The following is a 21840-nucleotide window of genomic DNA, read 5'->3' on the forward strand; positions in this document are numbered from 1 at the left end:
TCAGAAGGGGGGTGGGAATGGGTGATTGGCAGATAGCTGAGATGAGCCTGTTGACGACTCTTAACGACTGCAATAGGTCTTACAGGAAAAAGCAAGGGGTGAGAAGGTGAAAAATGGCTTTGTCATGTATAATGAGATAAGAATCCAATGTCTTTGTTCAGACCAGGTCTCTCCATGGTTTTAAGTTTGGTAATGAGTTGCAATTCAGCAGCTTCTCTTTCTATCTCTATGTTCAACCTCCGAACCCAGAAATTCCCTTTGCGTGCCGCTCTAGCCTTTCCCTGCGACATCTATGGTAAAGCCGCTGCGCTATCGAGCGCAGAAACGGAGCAGTGAGGGGAAAGCGGGTGCGACGCATGCGCGGCGGGCGCTGTTTACTCCTCTCCGGCGTGCGCTCGAGGCGCGGCGGTTGGCGGCGGCGGTGACGTTATTGGCAGGCGCCAGCCGAGGAGGGCAAGAAGCGAGAAGTGGGCGGAGCCTCGGGAGGGAGGAGTAAGGGAAGAGGGGGAAAAGAGACACGAAGCCAGAGAGGCCCGGCCGGGATGCTCCTCGGTGGCGCCCAGAGACCATGGCCCTCCGGAGGCCGCCGCCGCCGCCGCACGACAACGGGAGGCGAGGTACGCGGGCCGCTCGGCCGGCGGGGGTGCGAGGCCCTGAGCCGACTTGACAGCCGGGCGCCTGAGGGGGGAAAGGGAGGCCTTCGCTCCGCTGAGGGGCGACGCGGCCCTGAGGGAGAAGGGGCGGGGCGGAGAGGAGGCCACGCCCCGTCCCCCTCGCTCAGGAGGCAGGAGCCAATCGGAGGGGGCCGTTCCGGGGGTGGGCGGGGCGACGGGTGACGCTTTCTCTTCTCAGAAGTCTCAGGCAGAAGTCGAACAGGTGAAGCAACTGCGACTCCCGCCATCTGGTTCCCTGTGTACTCTATTTATTTATTTTTTTGGGGGGGTGGGATTATTCCAAATAACTGCAGTGGGAGGCCCCTTGAATGGGGGTGGGAGCATAGCTGTGAACTTTCAGATTTGAAAATAAGGGATCAGCAGCCTCGAAAATAAGGGATCAGCAGCCTCCCCCCCCCCCCCGGCAGTGCTAAGACAGGTGTGTGTTCATACCATTTCGCTTCCAGTGCAAAAGTGAAGTAGGTGGCTGGGCTTCTCTCAAGAGGGTTAGGATCCATCTGCAGGGATACAGCAGAGAAGGTGTTCTCTCTCTTTCTGATATGCACATACTTTCACTTAATAAAATTTTAAAAAGGTAAAGGGACCCCTGACCATTAGGTCCAGTCGTGACCGACTCTGGGGTTGCAGCGCTCATCTCGCTTTACTGGCTGAGGGAGCCGGCGTGCAGCTTCCGGGTCATGTGGCCAGCATGACTAAGCCACTTCTGGCGAACCAGAGCAGCGCACGGAAACACCGTTTACCTTCCCGCCAGAGTGGTACCTATTTATCTACTTGCACTTTGACGTGCTTTTGAACTGCTAGGTTGGCAGGAGCAGGGACCGAGCAACGGGAGCTCACCCCATCACGGGGATTCGAACCGCTGACCTTCTGATCGGCAAGTCCTAGGCTCTGTGGTTTAACCCACAGCGCCACCCGCGTCCCTTTAACAAAATTTAGGTACCGTTTTATTGTAAAACCTGTAAGCAGTTTACAAGAAGTGTTGGAATAAAAGCAAATCAAATATTTACAAATGATTAAAATTAGCAGTAAAAGAACTTGAAACACAGCAGCTGCCTGGGTGAGGGCTGGAAAGCTCTTGGTCTAAGAGCTAACCTAGAAGTGGGGAACCTCGACCTCAGGAGCCAGGTGCAGCCATTTCTACCTTTCATTCATTCATTTCATTTATTGTACTTATTTGACACCTGTCGCCCGAAGGTCTCCAAGCAACTTGCAGCAGAAAAAAGATATGCAACATATAATACCATAGGACTTTCCCCAGGATACACACCCTTCACCAGCCCTGCTTTGCAGCCTCCTTTTTGTCTGGCTAGAATGTGCTGTTAAACTCTGATTGAGAGGGATATGCATAGAAAAAGCTTGCTGTACAAAAGCAAAATTAGGATTCTTTGCTGCACCTACATTTGCTTCTGGCCTACCACTGGTGTGCTGCCCTAGAAAAATTCCACACCTAACTGAATTATTCCTTTTAGACAGATAAGTTTTTAGCCACCTTCCTGCATGTATGGAGGAGCCACCCTCCACTCCTCCTGCATGTATGCAATCCATTTCACTGTTGCCTGTGGGGCTTCTTTTGGGGGAGAAACAGCACTTTATTCCACTCACACTTCTTCACTAAAGTCGTGTGTGTGCAAAACAGTGTTGTCTCGGCTACTGCCGTCCTTGGGAACTAGAGCACAGAGGACCTTCCATTCCACTGTAATGACACCTGTGCAAATTAGCAATAAGGAGGATAGAGTGAAAGAGAAAGAAACCAGGGTCAACTTTTATTTAGACTGTGAGTCAAGTAGAAAGAAATCCTCCTCCTGTTTGCTCGTCTTGCTTATTTTGGGATGATTTCTGTCAACTGGCATGTAGCTTTCCAAGTTCCAGCATTGTGTTGTGTAGAAACTGAGCACTCATGAAATTTCCTGCCAAAACAACCCTCTGTATGTGGCTGGAAACGCAGAAGAGTTACGCACTGCATAGCAAAGTTTTTAAGGCACTGTTGCAAACTGCAGGGGGTTGTGTAATTGGGTGTGTGTGTGAGGGTTTTTGGTGCCCTCCTTTTGGGTCATTTGTTGTCTTGCAAAACTATCCAGAGTGACAAGTTGCCTTGCCAAGTTAGAGCCCTTCAAATCAGCTCCCATCTGAATTCTAAGAGTGGGTGTTATGGATGCAAATTGCACAAACAGAGACTTATGAAAGAGGCTTTTAAATGCAAACTGGTCATGCTTCCACATATTTGGCTCCCTGAGGTTGTTGCTGCTCCCCACCCCCCCCACTTTCCTTCTTGCACTGGAGAAGTATATATGAACATAAAACAAAGCAGCTGATTATCACCAGCTTTTTCTGGTGGCTCTGATCCAGATGTGTAGCAGTGTTCACAATGAAACTGCAAAAGGTTTAGATCTTTGGGAGCTTGTTGTATTGTGCCCAATGCATTTAGCCTGCCGCTTTGCATAACAATCAGGTATCCTTAAAAGGTTATACTGGATCACGTGCTTGCTTTGTGCTTGCCTTATTACTGCTGGCAGCCCAGCCAGATGGGTGGGGTATAAATAATAAAATTAATAATTAACTATTATTAACCTTTGCATTAAAAGCAAATTTGCTAGTTTTTAGCAACAGTCAGGTACCAAGTGCTACTGATGCAAGTGTTGCTTAGTTTGTGATTCATTGGAATGAGGCTACGTGTCTATGTTGGTGTGAAGAAAGCTTTCTGTGATGCAACACTTTCTGATGTGATTCTGTTGTGATGGAGAGTGTCACAGTGACTGACGGTCAGATCTTTTGAATGTACAATACCAAATTGTGTACAATACTAAACTGAAAGGAAAAGTGCCCTATATGGTGCTTGAGCAGTTCTGACTTTCAGAGCATTAAGCTAAAGATTCCATAATGTAACAGCAGAGTGTCAGCCAAGAGATCACAAAGTTACTAGCCTGCGACATTTGCATTGGCCCATCTGATGTTTGTTGTGTCACCATTGCCTTTCGGTCGACTCTTTGGTTTCTTCTTAAACAATTTTATTGCTTACACTGCAGAAAACACCCTGCCCTTAAGACTGATTTGGTGGGTTGGCCAGTGTGATCTAACGCCTCACTTTTCCCATCTTGTAAATAAATTACTGTCCCCTTTTGAGGCCACAATCATTAGCAGGCGAAACTGCTATTAAGGCTGGTTTGAATTTGATTTTTGTTTTTCTCACAGACTGTGATTCCAAGAAAAAAAGGAAAGAAGCAGAGATCTACCAGGCCCTGAGCAGCGAGCCTGTGGATGTTGCTGCACTCAGGCGCATGGCTATCAGCGAAGGGGGGCTTCTGATGGATGAGATTCGCTGCAGGGTGTGGCCAAAGCTGCTTAATGTGAACACAGAGGACCTGCCACCTCCGCCAGGTGAAGCCACATAACTCTTGCAATCTGGGGAAAGACTCTGGGAACCTTTGAGCTTGAGTGTGGGGTTAATTACTCAGACAAAGAACAGTTTGCATTTTGGTTTTACAGTATTTATTTTTTTATGTAATTGGAGAGCTGTCTTCCATTAACATGGCTTTTAGTATTCACACAGAGTTGTTCCGTGGCTTCACCCTCTTGCATATTTAATGCTATTAAAAAGCAGATCCAGGAATGGTTTAGAATAAAAATAAATAAATCCAGGAATCCAGTAAAACTCCTTTTAGCTGCAGCCCCCACAAATGGCAGCAAATCCATCTGGAAGTGCAGCTGGTGCTGTCTGGTGCAATTAGCAGGTGAAGAGAAGCCTGTTCACATGGCATTGCAATATGTGCTACCCTGGTGCTCAGAACCCGTGTTGTTAGTGTCCCATTGCATAGATCAAACCATGTTTTGAACATTGATGAGTACTTGTTAATAGGTATTCAGTTTCAGTTTTTATGGCTGTGTTAAACACACTTCCCTCCTTAGTTCCTTGGGGCTGGTCCTCCTTTTGTGACTACTGTGGATTTGTGACACTCTTCTATCCCTCCTAGGTGAGGAACTCCGGGAGGACAACAAAGATTACCAGCAAGTGTTGCTGGATGTGAGGCGATCTCTCCGACGCTTTCCTCCAGGTACAATAAGCACTCTCTACTTCCAGCTGTGGGGTCTCTGCAGAAATCCCTTGGGTTGAAAGTAGAGATGACAGAGAATTTCATTTGGCCTGCATTTCTAGTGAAATGACCTAATTTACACCTCCCACACTTATATGCAGATTGGAGCACAATCATCCTTTGGGATTTCACACTTCTCTGATTTTCTTGGCTCAGGAAAAAAAAGTATTTATGAAATGTATGCATTGATATAGTATTTTGCAGCAAAACGTACATTGAAATATTAATTTAGTTATAGATTTCCACACATATTTTGCTTTAAGAAATTCACAGGTAAATGTGGAAATGGGACAGAACAGATTTAGGAATAAATACATGGAAAGTTGGCATGAGCTGGGAATAGACTGAACCATCTATCTCTAGTAAAAAACCACGATGCCTGAACTAGTTTAAGTTGATAGCTTAGACATGCTGCTTGTGATATTGTTGCCCTAGCAACACCCCAGTGGCCCAGAATAAGTGAGTCTTGAGGGAGGTCCTCTGTTTCTTTATCTGCGCTTGTGTTTTCACTCCCCGCCAATGGGTGATGCTGCTGTATGCTTCATTTAGCTGTTGCTTGCCTCAGACCATGGTATTCTTCAGCCTGAAGTGAAAGAGCTGGTGACTCTTAATGTGCTAAGCTGAGTCACTTTGCCAGCAGATCCAGTTCAGAGAGAACTTCTCTGTGCAGAGGAAGATGCAGCTTCCGCTTCTGTTTGCCACTGGCAATCCTGCTGTATTTCACTGTGCAGGAAAGGGTCCTGTGTACTACCAGAGGGTGCTCACGTTTGCAGAATATCAACCCAGTATATTTGTAGCTGAAAAGTTTGGAGCCTGACTGCACAAGTGTAAACTACTCCCTTCTCTTGCACTGGAACAATTAGCCAATTGAAGGGTGTTGCATTTTAAACTGTCTCAAGCCAGCTAAACACATGAAAATATGACCTTGCCTTGTGCCAAGTAATGCCATAGGTCCATCTAGCCTGGGTCCTGGGTGTCTTTGGCAGCAGCTCTTCAAGATCACAGCAGGATCTTTTTTCCTCCAAGTCCTGCTGCCGCCCAAGTTCCTGAAGATGCAGCTGAAGGAACCAAATACTGAGTCTCCCTCTGAGCACCAGTGATATTTTGATATTCAATGAAGCTGCGAGACTTGTGGTTAAAATAAGAGATAAATTGCCTGGGAAATTATCAGATTTATTGCGTGAACCAAGGGATGTCCACCTTCAGGTAGAGATGCTGTAAAACTACTATTACCAGGTTTTCTTGCAGGGATACAGTGACTGGTTAACTGCTTTATGCTTGTAGTGCAGACTTACTGAGCTTCTGCTATTGAGTTTGGCCATGCAGGACTGCACACTGTTTGCACAAGAAGGTAATGGGGCTGAGGAGATAATTAACCCCCGTCTTTAAATCCAGAAATCCCTTCATGATTCTGCCTTTGGATCTATGTGTCTTCAGCTGGCAGGAGACAAGAGAGACAGGCAGCTGAAGTAACTCATGTCACTGGGATGCAGGATGTTGTCAGGTGGATGTCAGCTGCCAACTCTCCGAACTCTTCTTGTTGCTCTCCCTGCAGGGATGCCAGATGAGCAGAGGGAGGGGCTGCAGGAAGAGCTGATTGACAGCATCCTGCAGGTCTTGCAGCGCAACCCACAGCTTCACTACTACCAAGGCTACCACGACATCGTGGTCACGTTTCTGCTTGTGGTTGGAGAGAGACTGGCAACGGCCCTCGTGGAAAAGCTTTCAACCCATCACCTCAGGTACTCTTGTCTGCGTTAGAGAGCACCCCGGACTGCGGAGCCGGAAAGGAGTCATGGAGCAGGCTCCCGGGTTGCTGCGCAGTGGCGAATTCACATGGCGACCCACCTGGGTTCCAGGACTAGGTTAGCGGTGGCTGTTAGGTCCCTGCTGCAGAATGGTGCCTTTGTCTTTAACAAGGAGCGAGCCAGAAAGAAAAGTCCACACAGTGAAAACAAGGATGCTCAAGTTGCTCCTTACCTTGGAACCCCCAAATTGCCAACTTTCTCTCTCTGAGCCAGGGGTCAGCAACCTTTTCCAGCAGCGGGCCAGTCCACTGTCCCTCAGACCTTGTGGGGGACCGGACTATATTTTGAAAAACAAAAAACCAAAACGAATTCCTATGCCTCACAAATAACCCAGAGATGCATTTTAAATAAAAGGACACATTCTACTCATGTAAAAACACACTGATTCCCGAACCATCCGCGGGCCGGATGGAGAAGGTGATTGGGCTGCATCCGGCCCCCGGGCCTTAGTTTGCCTACCCATGCTCTGAGCACATCCAACGGGATTTACATAGGAAGCTCCCTTATATTGAGTCAGACCATAGGTCTACCTAGCTTGGTGTTGCCTACACTGATAGCTGCTCTCTATGCTTTCAGGCAGGGAACATGCCCAGCCTTACCTGCAAACGCCAGGGATTGAACCTGGGAGCTTTTTGCATGCAAAACATGTTCTCTAACACTAAGCTCTGGCCCTTCCCATTGAGTGTATTTCCTGCCACAGTGGGTCTTAAAGCCTTTGTACTGTTTATCAGCCCCCCGCTAGGGGAGTTAGGGTTGGTTCTTGAGTGGAGCTGCCTAGTGCCTGTGTTCCTTTCCACTTCCCGTTGTTTGGGTTTGCAGCCTCCCATTGAGGGTTAAACGTCCCCTACCTCCTGGCTGTTAGCTTGCTCAGTTAGAGGAGGGACATGCAGGCTCTTCTGGAGGGAGAAGTCCAATTCCCCTCCTCTCTGAACCACATTCTCTGCATGTCACCCAGGCTTATTAAAAAAATTAAAGGGTGGGTTTCAGCATTGTGCTATTACAAACGTTCCATCTGTGCAAGCGTATTAGGTTGCCAGATGGAACGACTCCTTCTTCCCCCTTGTGCTGCTCTGGGGTTTCTGCCACCCACTCCAGGGCCAAAGTTAGGGTGGGCAAGGTGAGGGAAGCCCCATAGTGCAAGCAAAAGCCTTTGCAGAGGGCTTCCACTGATGGGTTTGTTGGGTGAATCCCATCCAAAGATTCAACACCTCCTTCCTGCACTTCCACTGGGCTTCTGTAATAGAGATGGTTGAAACCCAGGTCCTTTGCTATAGACATTGCACCCTTCCTCGCTGTTCTAGGACTGTGCTACCTAAAGTTCCCGGAACTAGTTTGCCCAGGAATCGGCACTGTGTTGCTTTTGCTGTTGCTTCTTGATGTAGATTAGAAAACGTTCTGCTGCACTTTGATTAGGCGGTGGTAGTTCTGCCCAACTCAGTGAAAAAGCGCAGTGGGGAAGGGACTGGAGAGCAGACGGGATGGATTAAAATCTTCTGGGTAGAAGTAAGAGGACATAATCTATTCTGATCTTATTGTAACTGCAATACAAACAGAGTTGCAATACGCACAATATAACAGTCTTAAAAGGGGACAAAGAAAAAATGTATTTCACTGTACTGTGGGATGGCAGGCTGATGAATGCCTGATGCTTTGCTGCTGTTCTTTCCCAGTTTCCATCCATTGTTATCTTGTTTGCATTGGGAGGGACTGGGCAGCTGTGAGAGTTAAGTATTCCAGTCCCAAACAAACCCAGGCCAGCCTCCTGCAGAGAAATCACTTTCACACCCTTTCTAAATACTAACTAGAAGTTGAGGCAAAGGTTGAAGGAGTGTGTTAAATCTACAGAGCCTGCTGGGAGAGAGGGTTGTTTTTCCCAGATTCTTCTCAGGACCAGCGCTTGCCAGACTTTCCTGAAGCTAGCTTTTGCAGAAACGTTAGTGGCTAGTGGCAATGGCCAGATTCTGAACCCAGCATCTACTTTCAATCTGTGTCGAAGCAATTGTGGCATTCACAGTGCACCAAGCCCCTTGTGAACACAGTTTTCTCAAGAACATAAAGTGTGTTGTTGTTTTCCAAAAGCAAGCCATGACTTTGGACCCACGCCTTCAGGGTTTCTGCATGTTTTTCTGCTGGAGTCCTGGTGCCTTTCCTTTTCTAAAATAAAAAAATTGGACCTACATGGTCACTTGTGTTTCTCCATTGCAACAGCCTCTCTTGTGTTCAAGTTTGTACACTTGCCGGCTGCTTACTGTGAGTGAGCCTCTGGTTGTTGGAACCAGAAAGTATCCCACCTCCTATTCCCACTTCCCTGGGCATTTGGGTATCTCTTGGCTTCTGGTCCGCTTTGCACCGTTTGCTGTCTGTGATAAACAAGAGAGCATTTGCTTCACACTGCCTCATGCCTTGGCTGACCAGACCTGCTTTGCCTGGCAGGGATTTTATGGACCCGACAATGGACAACACCAAGCACATCTTAAACTACCTGATGCCCATTATAGACCAGGTGAACCCAGAATTGCACGACTTCATGCAGAGGTAGGTGGAATTGCTGCACTTCCCTTTTTTAAAAAAATATTAAAAATGCATGCAATTGAAGGTTAACTCTAGGAAGACTTCCCTTACTGCTGCCTAGCATGACTGAGCAGTGCCTTTTTCAGCATCCCTCTCGAGATGCAAAACTTGGAGAATTTGGTGATGCAGTTAGTGGCTTCTAGGCCTTCAGTGTCCATATTCTTTTGTATGCTCTGAGAAATAGAATTGGAAGCGACCTTGAGGTGGGACATCCAAAAGCATTTCTGACCGGCAGACACCTGTTCAGTCTTGGCAACCTCCAAGGAAGAAGATGTCACAAGCCTCTTTTGATAGCTTGTCCCTTCCTGAATTCCTGCTGAATCCCATGCCATATCATGTGGAGAACAGCCATCCCAGCTGCAATTTGCAATCTGGGGGGAAGGGGTTGAGCAAACGGGATGCTTTACCTTGACCCTTTTGTTTCTTTGTTCCTCTTCCTTTTTTGCACAGAGCTGAAGTGGGGACCATTTTTGCTCTCAGCTGGCTGATCACCTGGTTTGGACACGTGCTGTCTGACTTCAGACACGTCGTGCGGTTGTACGACTTCTTCCTGGCATGCCATCCGCTAATGCCAATCTACTTTGCAGCAGTGGTAGGTGTTGCTCACTTCAGCAGTGGAACATGAACCAAACCAGGCTGTGCTTTTTGCTTCCCGCCCCACTCTTTAAAATGATTTAAAGTGCATAGAGCTGCAAGAGACAGCTTTGCTGCTTAGTGGCTTCTTTGCCTTCAGTTCCAGTTGCAAACGTTCCATCAAGAAAACAAGCTTGAGTCTGTAGCAAAGAGTATCTGCTTCTCCTCCTTGCGTTAAGCTATTATAATAATTTCTTATTTATACCCCACCCATCTGGCTGAGTTTCCCCAGCCACTCTGGGTGGCTCCCAATCAAGTGTTAAAAAACAATACAGCATTAAATATTAAAAACTTCCCTAAACAGGGCTGCCTTCAGATGTCTTTTAAAGATAGGATAGCTGCTTATTTCCTTCACATCTGAAGGGAGGGTGTTCCACAGGGTGGGTGCCACTACCGAGAAGGCCCTCTGTCTGGTTCCCTGTAACCTCACTTCTCGCAGCGATGGAACTGCCAGAAGGCCCTCGGCGCTGGATCTCAGTGTCTGGGCTGAACGATGGGGGTGGAGATGCTCCTTCAGGTATACTGGACCAAGGCCATTTAGGGCTTTAAAGGTCATCACCAACACTTTGAATTGTGCTCAGAAATGTACTGGGAGCCATTGTAGGTCTTTCAAGACCGGTGTTATGTGGTCTCGGCGGCTGTTCCCAGTCACCAGTCTAGCTGCCGCATTCCGGATTAATTGCAGTTTCCGGATCATCTTCAAAGGTAGCCCCACGTAGAGCGCATTGCAGTAGTCCAAGTGGGAGATAACTAGAGCATATTATTATCACCATCATCATCATCATCATCAGTTTTGCTGTGCTTGGGCAGAGAAGTCCAGAGGAGTTTCACAGAAAACATTGCCAGCAGTCCATACCATAGGGATGGGAAATATTCTGCATGTTGGAGAGCAAGGCTGCTGTTTGTCAGAGGACGATGGATCATTACTTGGGACCTATCCATAAAGTCAAGGGTGAGCTGCTGCTGTGGAGCCATGCGTGCTTGTGCTCTCGTTCTCTTTCTCCTGGCAGCTCTCACATTCAGCAGTAGCACAAGGGCTGCATGTGGTTGCCCGGAGGTAATTTTGACTTGCCACAGTTTGTGGAATCATACAACTTTTAGAGTTGGAAATGACCCCAAGGGGCATCTAGTCCAACTCTCTGCAGTACAGCAAAATTATAAGCGAGACACATGGACTGCATATCACTTGCTATTTCCAAAGAAACCAAACTACAAACAGGAGCATACCCAAAGGGTTTAGAGTGGAACCCTCCTTGCAGCTGCTTTGGCAGGGACCTTTTCCTTTTTTTTTTTTTAATTGGAATTTTATTTACAACATAACATAAACCCCCACCCCCCACAATACAGAAATCCACCCTCATTAAACGTGAACATAACATACAATGAGCATAACATACAACAATACAAACAACCAAATAAAAGACTTCCTTTATCCTGTATCTGGCTTCCTTATTTACTTCTTATAAGCTGTTCCCTTTAGGAATAATTATTAAGATTTTTCTAATTATAACTTAAATATCCACAAAGTCTCCTGCAGACATTAATCGAAACAAGTCCAGGTATGTATTTTAGGGCACTGTTTTGTGAAGTATTCTCTGCATTTCCCCCATGCTTTTTGAAACTCTTGTCACACGAGATCACAGGTGGCAGGGACTTTTTGAACCCTTGGCAACAGCAGCCCTGTGACAGGGAAGTGTTGGTGCCGTCCGCCACCTAAGCTGAGTTGCCGCTTGCTTCTCTGCAGATTGTGCTCCATCGCGCACCAGAGGTTCTCGCCTGCGAGTGTGACATGGCCTCCGTCCACCATCTTTTATCGCAGATCCCACAAGACCTTCCGTACGAGACCCTGATCAGTCGAGCTGGAGACCTCTTCGTTCAGTTTCCACCATCGGAACTTGCCCGGGAGGCTGCTCAGCAGCAAGCTGAAAGGTGGGTAAGCCTTTAGTTGGAGCGTTAGTGGAGATGTAGCGCAGCATATTCCTCACGGGGTCGTTTGTCCACTTTGGGTCCGCACCATGCGCTCCGCTCACACGAGGCTCCTAGAAGCCGTCAGCGTTTGACAGCGGCCACACCCTGGGAACGGCTTCGACCGGCCAGCTAAACCAGGTGAGGGTAGCAGATGGATCTCAAACCCTCAGTGAGTTAGGGACTTCCCCTGCATGGCTCTGGTGGATCGGGCGAGACCAGTAGTGGGTCCAGCAGTCATAAAGGCAGTTTCTGCACATGCTGGCCGCACTACCAGCAGTACTGAGGAATTCAGAAAGAAGCAGAGATTTCTCCTCCAAAAAAGCAACCCACTCTCTGCCTTTAAAACTTCAGTTTGAGAAAAGTACCGTATTTTTCCCCCTATAGGACGCACTTTTTCCCCTCCAAAAATGAAGGGGAAATGTGTGTGCGTCCTATGGGGCGAATGCAGGCTTTCGCTGAAGCCTGGAGAGCAAGAGGGGTCGGTGCGCAACGACCCCTCTCGCTCTCCAGGCTTCGCAGACCTCTCCGCAAGCAGCGGGAGCGCTCCCGCTGCTTGCGGAGAGTTGCCTGCATGCCGAAGCCTGCGCGCGCTGAGATCAGCGCGCCCAGGCTTCGCGGACCTCGCAGCAAGCAGCGGGAGCCAGCGCTGGGCTCCCACGGCTTGCAGAGAGCTGCCTGTTTGGGGGCTGGGGTCGGGGGAAGCTTGGGCCTCCCCCGCCGCAGCCCCGCGCCTGGGGGGGGGGAAATAATTTTTTCCCCTTTATTTCCCCCCCAAAAAACTAGGTGCGCCTTATGGGACGGTGCGTCCTATAGGGCGAAAAATATGGTAGCTTGCTCTTTCAGCAGTTGAGTTTTCATTCGGTAGCTGCTTATGTCGTCTCCTGTAGCAGAAAAAAAGGAGCAAGAAACCCAAACAGCGGCCCTGAAAGATAAAGAGCGCGTGAGATCTTCACTATCCTCTTCCGAGCATCTCAAATATCCGTTGTCCCTTTTGCCTGTTGTGTAAGATAAGGTCACTCAAGGTTTCTACAAGTGCCGTCTCCTGGCTCTGATAACAGCTGCAGGCTGGTTTGATCGCCTGCTGGCTGTGGGTCTCAGATGTTGCCTGTGTAGACAGAATGGGGCTGGCTGCTTGTTTCTAGGTGTCCATGTGAGTTCAGCAAGCAAGGTCAATTCAGGAGTTCAGGCAACTCTGATCTGCTCTTCCATTCCCTCGTCTGAGGTGGACTGATCCCTAGGAAGTGAGCTTCCTGCCCATATCCTTTTAAGAGAACCAAACTTGAGAATTTTAACTCATGGTAAAGTTGCTAGCTTCCAAGATCCGGAAAACACAACAAACTTTGCGGGTGCTTTCCACATTTATTGTGATACCCTGAGCCAGTGTGGTTGTAGTGGTTAAGAACGGTAGACTCGTAATCTGGGGAACCGGGTTCGCTTCTCCGCTCCTCCACATGCAGCTGCTGGGTGATCTTGGGCCAGTCACACTTCTCTGAAGTCTCTCAGCCCCACTCACCTCCCAGAGTGTTTGTTATGGGGGAGGAAGGGAAAGGAGAATGTTAGCCGCTTTGAGACTCCTTTGGGTAGTGATAAAGCGGGGTATCAAATCCAAACTCTAAACGTCAGATAGATGTTTATTTCTTTGACATCTGGTGGGAGGACGTTCCACAGGGCGGGTGCCACTCCCGAGATATAGCGGGATAAAGCGGGATATCAAATCCAAACTCCTCCTCCTCCTTCTCCACAGCAGGAGAACCATATCCTGTCTGGCTGCTTGGAATGACGTGCCCTGCCTCTGTTTTCTTCTCCCCCTACAGGACGGCTGCTTCCACCTTCAAAGACTTTGAGCTGGCTTCGGCCCAGCAACGGCCCGACACGGTTCTCCGGCAGCGCTTCAGAGAGCGGCTCCGCGCAGAGGAGCGGGCAAAGTTGCTCTTGGCAACCAAACCACGGACCAACCGCTTTGTCAAGCTGGCAGTCATGGGCTTGACGGTGGCGCTGGGCGCGGCAGCTTTGGCTGTGGTGAAGAGCGCGCTCGAGTGGGCACCCAAATTCGAACTCCAGATATTCCCCTGAGAGTCGAGGAGGAAGTTCCCCGCTTACCGTCTCCTGCTTGGTACGCCAGGCATAGGCAGCCATTGTCTGCAGAAGGCAAATTGGGTTTTGGAAGCCCCTGCTCTCTTTCCTGCCCCCTCCTGCAACCTGCCTTACTAATTCAAGCCACCCAGGCCTGGACCTGCAGTCATCCTGTGCTCACCTCCTCTTCGTCGTCCTCCCTGAGCATCCAGAGCCTCTGGGGAACCTCTTTCGGAACAAGGGAAGTGGCTGCCTTGGCTGCTGCAAGGCTAAAGAACCTCGTTTTTTGCTGTGCTTCCTGCCCTGTTCATGGGCCTGTAGCCTGTGTAGCGCTTGAGAGAAGTTCTGTTCTTCCCTCCGGGTGTTTGGCAAAATGGGAGAGAAAGAAACAGAAGAATATTTTCAGGGACGGTGCTGGTTCTGCAATATTAACTGAGATGGGGTGAGGGGAGATGGGTCTGGGCCCAACCGTTCAGAGGTGTCCTCCCCTCCTTTCCCTCTCACCTATTTAGTTGCCTGCATTCCTAGATGTGGAACTGAAGAGGGAGTTTCTGACAAGTTAAAACACTGGGAATCTGCTTGTTTTTGCTTTTGAGGTCTGTAGCAGATTGACTCACATTATCTCTCTCAACTGCGAAGCCTGCAGCAGGGGTTGCAAGCATATGAACATGTTTCATCTTGGAGACCATGTAGCTGTCACCCAGCCACCCACAGCCCAGCTATTTCTCTCAGCCAGGCCCGAGTAGGAAATTCTGCATCTGGCGCATGAGGAATTACTCCTTGGAACATGGTCCATTATGGCTTTCAGAGTTTTTTCTGTTGCTACCATCTTGCAAAATCAATAGCAGCAGTTTCCGTTAATGATCTTTCCGTTAAGGGAGAGATCTTCCTCTTGTGAAATTTCGCCCTGCTGCAGGACCAACGTAGTCGATGTGAGGAGAAAAGTGCTTTAAAAGATCTGAGCCACTAACAGAAATAGACGTATTGTCATGCACGAAGGGTTTTCCAGAAACTGTCCACTCAATCCAAAGTCCCAGGCACTCCATCAATAAACCCCCATGCACCTCTACCTCCTTCCTCTGCTAATAAACCCTCACAAGTGTCCTTACCTAATTTACACAGCTGAGTCCTTTTTCCCTGATGGCAATTATGTATTCAGTCACCTGTAAAACTACCTTCTCAGTCGGCCAAGCATTACTGTGGAGGGCGAAGGAAAGTCAAAAGCAAGGACCCAACTGCTTGGTCAAACTGGCAGCCCTGAGGCTGATGGTAATGCTGCGTTCGCCAACTTTGTCGCATTGGAGCGGACAGCAGAGCACTTGGGACCTGCGGCCTTTTGCGATCTGCTGCGATGAACTCATTCCAACAGCGACGGAAGCCTAAGTTGCTCCCTCTACCCTGGAAGATGAGCAGACTTGGCCATTCAAAAGGAGCAGCTCCCAGAGGACGCCACAGTGCCTGGAGCCCTTAACGACACGGTAGCAAGGCCTAGAGCTAACCAGTGCATGCATTTGTTTTGCTTTTAAGAGTGCTGGATTCTGCTGTGCATTGGGATTTGCAGTCACCGGAATGACAGGGGGCAGAAAAACAGAGAGACCTCCTTTTCCCTGTTTTGCCTGCTGGGAGTATCTTCTCACAAGCCGAGAACTGACCCCAGAAGGACACATTGCTGCCTATTTGGATTGTGCTTCCTGCAGCCAAGTCATTCAGCTATTGGTGTCTTTTGGGGGAAGCTTTTCTTCTGCAGTGGGGCAGTGCCGTTCAGCTTTGGTGGGAGGCAAATCAACCTGCCACCCATTGGTTGTGGGCCTTGTGGTATCAGGAAGCCCTGGGTGTGGGGATACCAGCATGTCCCACCAGCAACAGTGAAAAGCAGGGAGGTGAAAGCGTCATCTTAGTCCCCGGTTGCCAACGCAGTGCTCTCCAGATGTTAAACTACAGCTCCCATCATCCCTGAGGAAGTTGGGAGTGCAGTACCTGAAATATCCACATTGGCCACGCCTTTCTCAAGTGGCCACAGTGTGGATCGTAGCGTTCCTCTGGAAGAGCAGGGGCTTGAATGACTGACACCTGCCGAAAGGGCTGGGGCTTTTCGTTACCGGATGGTGTGGGATGGAAGAAACACGTGAATCATTATTTTACTAAGCACTTTATGAAAATCAAGGCTAAAAGAGGAAGACTTAGAAGGAGGCCTAACTATCCCTTGTGGGTTTTCTTCTTGCCTTAGCAGGAAATGGTTTCCTAGCAGGTTCAGACACTTTCCATTTGAGGTATATATGAGACCTATGGAAGCTGCATCTGCAGCCTGAACGAGGCTGGATGCAGCCTTGGCCTGAAGCTCTTTCATGTTACTCAGGCAGCAGAATGCAGAAAAGGGTTTAAGACAGGCACCCTCTTCCCTCTGCTCCTTGTGGCAATGATGGGCTGACTTCTGGTTTATTAAAATGGAAGAGTCATTTCCTCTCCCTCTCGCATGATCTACCACCAGATATAGATATGTATTAAAAACCCCAAATTTCAGCAGGTCTAGAATCTGCGGAAACGAAACTTCGTGCAGCGGTGGCGAGGGGAAGCTTTGTTTCATGATCAGCATTCACCAGCTTTTTAAGCTGAAAGCACACAAAACCAGCTGATTACAATTAGTGGAATCTGCTAGTAAAGTGAGACTGCAGCACTTCAGGTTTGAATGCGCTCATATGTGAGATAATATTCTCTGTGTGTTGAAAACTAGCCTGTCAGGGGAAAGGGTTCAGCCTAGTTTTCCCCCACCCACCCCCACATGCTTTTTTTCTGCCCTCGGGGAGGACATCACCACCGCCTGAAGCCGGGAGTGATAACTGTAAGGCAAGCTTTGCCACTTGATTTAGCCGAAAGTATAAACTGACCCTTATTATCCCAGAGGGAAGAGCAGTACAAGTGAGCGCAAACACTTTGCTCTCCATTGACTGCAATGAAGGGAGAAACCCATGCATCAAGAATAAACCACATGGAAGACCATCATGTATGTGAAGCCACGAGAGGTGGGACTAACCTTTTATCTCCATCCTTTTAGCTGTGCAGAGACAAGAGTTAAGCCCCAGGCTGTCTCTTCCCTCTGCTGTGCATTGCTGCAGGCTGGTGAATTTGACAGTCACATAACTCTGCCTTTGTGTCTCCTGCAAAGCCGCTGACTCTGCTTGCGGTAACGGTTGGAACTCGTGCCGAAGCAGGTGGCCACCATGAATGCATTTGGTGACACGCCACAGTTTTGCCAGGTTCCCTAAAGCAGATTGTCCCTTGGACTTTGGGGTCTGAACCATTACTGTAGCCTGCCTGCTAACATTAGGAAACCACTGAGCCAGCCTGTTGCATTTTGCAACTAGCCAGGGTTTTAGGGCGGCCTGCTGGTCTACACAGTTGCAGACCAGTAGCAAAACCAGGTGGGTTAAGTGACACCCAGCTGGACCACTTTGCATAGACTAGCAGGCTACCTTTGTTGGCGATCATTCACAACTAGTGCAGGCCTCCCTGTTGCCAACCCACAATAGATATGGCAACAGGTGTGTCGAAAAAGGAGCACTTTCTGAAGGAGAGAGGCAGCTGGAAGAAGAAACAGCTGCTGCCGTTAGAAGCTGCAACGCCAGACGTCCTGGGTCAAAATCATGACCAGGGAGATGCCCGCCAACTCTAAGCCACCTTCCGTGGGGAAATCGGCTTTTTCTTTCCTCGTGCATAAGCGTTCTCTGATGAAGTTGCTACTCTGTATAAAGATTATACATATGTATGTAAAATGCAGATTTGTACAAGGCTTGTAATTGTGTAAAAAAAAAACCCCAACAACCAAATAAACACTATACCCACTTACTAAACTGATGCGTTTGCAGCACTGCATTTTCCTCCTCTTCCCTGACCCACTTTGACTCGTTTTAGTTGCTTGCTAGTCTCTGGTATATGGGACGTGGGTTAAACCACAGAGCCTAGGACTTGCTGATCAGAAGGTTGGCTGTTCGAATCCCCGCGCAGACGGGGTGAGCTCCCGTTGCTCGGTCCCTGCTCCTGCCAACCTAGCAGTTTGAAAGCACGTCAAAGTGCAAGTAGATAAATAGGTATCGCTATGGTGGGAAGGTAAACGGTGTTTCCGTGCGCCGCTCTGGTTCGCCAGAAGCGGCTTAGTCATGCTGGCCACATGACCCGGAAGCTGTCTGCAGACAAACGCCAGCTCCCTTGACCAATAAAGCAAGATGAGCGCCGCAACCCCAGAGTCGGTCACGACTGGACCTAGTGGTCAGGGGTCCCTTTACCTTTACCTTTACCCTCTGGTATGTAATCCCAGTTCCTGGGGAGAGCACTGTTGTCCCCTGTGAGCTTCCTTTATGCATCTGTTCGGCCACCGCGAGAACACGATGCTGAATTAGGGGAGTCCCCTTTGGCCTGATCCCACAGGAGGCGTTCTCCCAATGAGCTTGCTTGAAACGGCTTCTGCGTGTGACGGAACAAGTCATCTGCTTTACATGGGGTTGACCCCGCGATGTATAATAAGGCTGCCTCAAGCAGCAGCTGCTTTGAACAATCTCTGCCTGGAGGCAGGCCTACATAGATTAGCCCTCCCTGCTTTTTTAAAAGTCTGCTACCCCTTTCTTAGCAGCAGCCTGTCAGATGCCTTAAATACTCCACCGTCAGTCAGCGGGATCCATTGCTTGTCTGACTCACATGATGTTTCAGAATTACCGTATTTTTCGCACCATAGGACGCAGTTTTTCCGTCTTAAAAACTAAGGGGAAAAGTCTGTGCGTCCTATGGAGCGAATGCAGGGGGGGGGGAGGCAGGCAGGAAAAGCCCCCAAGAGCCACACACAAGCTTCGTGTGGTTCTTGCAGGCTTTTCCCCAGGAGGGAGAAGGGACTGACGCGGTCAGTCAGTCCCTTCTCCCTCCTCTAGAAAAGCCTTGCGCAATCTCCCCAGCCAGGAGAAGGCTGAGCAAGGCTAAAGAGGAAGCCCGGGCAGCGAGCAAAAGGTTCTTCAGAGCTGGTAAGGCAGGAGAGAAAGATCTGGAATGTGATCACCCAGCCCACACAAAGGTGGTCTTTCAAAAATAGCTGTTTTAGAACAGCGCTGATGGGAGCACTTCAGCTTTTCTTTCCAGGTTTGCAGTCAAAGGTTTTTAAATTGCCCCAGACCAAACATTTACATGGCTGCGAATCAGCAAATGCCCAACAGCAAGACAAGGTTGACTGGTGGGTGCATTTTAACACCTTATCTCCTAGCAGTTTCTTATTTTATGGAACCAGTTCTTCCTTCCCACAATGAAAGCAAAAGAAAGAGAAAGGAAATACTCCAATTCCCCAAACCCGGAGCAAAAAGGAAACCCTTTGTGTTTGAAATCAATCCAGCCGCCTTCTTTTTTAATTTTGCACCTGCCTTAATTCTGCGCCCCCAGGACGGATGATAAGAATCCATTTTACGCTTTTATCAAGCCTGTGAACTAAGTTAGGCTGAAGGAATCTGGGAACACGGGACTGCTAAACCCCAAATACAAAGCCTCACTAACCTGGTCCTGAGCAATACAAATTAAGTTAATATTGCATCTCAACTACCTGCAGAAAAAAACGCAGCAACAGGTTTATAAATAACTTTTATTAGGGCAAATCAAGTAAAAATTGTACACAAAACCCAGCATATTTTGTAGTGGAACTCAGTGCCGACAAGCCTGGTTCTAATGCACCGTAGGGCAACGCCCCATCTGGGATAGGGGTCAGAGCTTAGCTAAGCACCTGCAGCTTGGCAAGAAGCCTCTGCTCCTGTAGCCTTGGAAGGCTGCAGAATGTAATGCTGCCATAGGGAAGGGAAGCAGGAAAAACTGGTTGTAGAGAAAGGAGCAAAAACAGCATCTCTCCACGGACACTGCAAGAAGCCTGTCTGCACGAGGACTACAAGAAGTCCAGCCTGCCCTCGAACCCAGTAAGAGGCCAGCATTTCCACTCAATCCTTTTGCCCAGCCCTCAGATGTATGGGAAGTAAGTTGTCTTCTCTATGGCACATGAGCTGAGCCTGTGAGTCTTGAACTGTGCCAGAGCCATTCCAACAGCCCAGGCTGTCCCAGAGCTCAGCTTGACGTTCGCTCCGGACTTCCATTCCCCTGAAGCGAGACAGCCTCTTCTTCCAGAAGTTCAGAGTTCTCCTCCCCTCTTGTTTAATGGCAGTTCTGACAGTTCGGGTGGCAGGGGGCTCCCTTCAGCTTGCAGCGGCAGCCCCCGCTGGTATCGCCAGAACCCTGCGGGGGAAGGAGGAGGAGACAGAAAGCAATGAAACAGTGGGCAGATGGCGGGTATATAAGGAAGAGATTATCTTACAGGGTTGCAGACGGAGGAAGCGATGGGAGGGTCCTGATGAGAGTGCAAGGACAATGTAGGTCTTCCTGCACAGGAAAGGTCAGGGTCCAAAAACAAAGCGGGTCAGGAAATTGCCAGACAGGAAAATGGGGAGAAATGGGTAGGATTGCTACTTTCGAAATTCTCCTTCACGCGATTATGTGGGAAATTGCTTCCTTCGAAGTTTAAAAAAACACCCTATTTGTGCATAGTCACCCTGTAGTCAATATTCTAGTTTTCCTTTTCGGAGCTAGCCGACCTGACTGGAAGAGTCCGTGACCAGAAGGAGGAGGGCTATCGGGAGGAATGGAGGAAATTTAAAGACTACTTAGCTAAATATGTTAAGATAATTTAAATTGGAAAGCTTGCAAATGCCAGATAGGCTTAGGATTTAAATATGGAACGCTGTGGGTTGCGAACGTGCATCCCGCACGGATCACGTTCGCAACCTGAGCGTCCACTGTAATATTTTTCTTATTCTTATTAAGCTTCAACAGCCAACCCATTTCTTGGGAAGGGTTTATCTGTTGCAACACCTTCAGCTCTGCTTTTGCATCCTGCAAGTCCTCACCACGGTCCTCAGCACCTAAACAACCAGATGTTGTAGCCCAGGTGTTTTGGACTACAACTCCCATCAGCCCCATCCGGCATGTGCAAAGGTTGACAACGATTGCAGTTGAGGTTCCTGGTGTCGCACAGCCCATGCCCATCCAAGCGGATGGAATCTTTTAAAGCCAAATCCGTGAATGTGTTGGGGCTCCTAAAGGGCCCCAGAGCCCACCACACACCGTTTGAAGAGAATCCGCTCCCTGCCACGCGCTAGATCAACACATACCGCAGGCCCCCACCGCGGCCCTTTAGTCACCCAGCAGATCTCCGTGTGGCAGAAAGTGCATCGGATCCAGTCGCAGCCGTCTTTCTTCTGTATGATAATCTTGCATGTGGGGCAGTGCATGGCCTCCCCTTTCTGAACCATGTTCTGAAAAAGAAAGCATGTTTAGGTTTGCCTCTTCCAAACCTAAGGGGGCAGGGACAGGGGCAAGGGGGTGATGGCAGGTGATTGCATGGTGCAGACTGTGCCAGAACTGAACTATTCACTCCCCCAGGGTGGGTGATTGTTGTATGGATGGGTCTAGAAATAATAATAAGAAGAATAAGAATAAGAAGGGCGGCTAACACCAGGTATAAAAACAATTGATTGAACTACAACTTAAAAACAAGATTAAAATACAACATTAAAATGCAGCCTCATTTCAGTAGGAACTCAAATCAAAAACTTTTTTGGGGATGGAAACGTCAAGTCTTCACTAAGGCTAACTATCCAGACTGGTCCTACATGGGCCAGAAAAAAGCCAGGGAAGTCCCCAGATAGGAATCCCATCGCAGAAGGAGAAAGGAAAGAGGGGAAGGGGATCAAGTTGATTCCAAGCCAAAGGCCAGGTGGAACAACTCTGTCTTACAGGCCCCGCAGAAAGAAATCAGATCCTGCAGGGCCCTGGTCTCATGAGACAGAGTGTTGCACCAGGCCGGGGCCAGTGTTGAAAAGGCCCTGGCTCTGGTTGAGGCTAGTCTGACTTCCTTAGGGCCCTGGGACCTCTAAGGTGTTGCTATTTATGGACCTTAAGGTGCTCCGTGGGGCATAGAAATCCCCAAACTCTTCCAAAACTATATGTGCATGC

The 21840-nt window shown here is 48.8% G+C and overlaps 2 protein-coding genes across 3 annotated transcripts in view; one reads left to right on the forward strand and one right to left on the reverse strand.

Annotated features, from left to right (window-relative positions):
* Positions 1–343: 343 nt before the first annotated feature.
* TBC1D20 (TBC1 domain family member 20) lies at positions 344–17663 on the forward strand. Of its 2 annotated transcripts, none has more exons than XM_083618984.1 (8): positions 344–617; positions 3864–4049; positions 4643–4723; positions 6318–6504; positions 9004–9105; positions 9592–9733; positions 11519–11703; positions 13557–17663. In XM_083618984.1, the coding sequence occupies exons 1-8, from the start codon at positions 569–571 to the stop codon at positions 13813–13815; spliced, it is 1191 nt and encodes a 396-aa protein (XP_083475110.1). In that variant the 5' UTR covers positions 344–568; the 3' UTR covers positions 13816–17663. The 2 variants fall into 2 exon arrangements, with proteins under 2 accessions (XP_083475110.1, XP_083475111.1); XM_083618985.1 differs by having other exon boundaries at positions 400–617; positions 11594–11703.
* Positions 17664–19412: 1749 nt separating this feature from the next.
* RBCK1 (RANBP2-type and C3HC4-type zinc finger containing 1) overlaps positions 19413–21840 on the reverse strand; it is a 30531-nt gene continuing 28103 nt past the window's right edge. Inside the window, exons 12-13 of the mRNA XM_083618815.1 lie at positions 20997–21140; positions 19413–20064 (exon numbers count right to left, since the gene is read on the reverse strand). Of these exons, the coding sequence (XP_083474941.1) occupies positions 19984–20064; positions 20997–21140 (225 nt within the window). The 3' untranslated portion in view covers positions 19413–19983. The remainder of the gene's footprint in view (positions 20065–20996; positions 21141–21840) is intronic.

Source organism: Podarcis filfolensis (genome assembly GCF_964270895.1).
Source record: "Podarcis filfolensis genome assembly, chromosome: 6".
In the NCBI taxonomy this organism is placed as follows: Eukaryota; Metazoa; Chordata; class Lepidosauria; order Squamata; family Lacertidae; genus Podarcis; species Podarcis filfolensis.

Bases quoted from the DNA above. Each gene is read 5' to 3' on its own strand.
- TBC1D20 (XM_083618984.1), top strand. From the start codon at position 569: ATGGCCCTCCGGAGGCCGCCGCCGCCGCCGCACGACAACGGGAGGCGA. The intron at 618-3,863 runs GTACGCGGGCCG...TTTTTCTCACAG, and splicing joins GCACGACAACGGGAGGCGAG to ACTGTGATTCCAAGAAAAAA. The intron at 4,724-6,317 runs GTACAATAAGCA...CTCTCCCTGCAG, and splicing joins TCTCCGACGCTTTCCTCCAG to GGATGCCAGATGAGCAGAGG.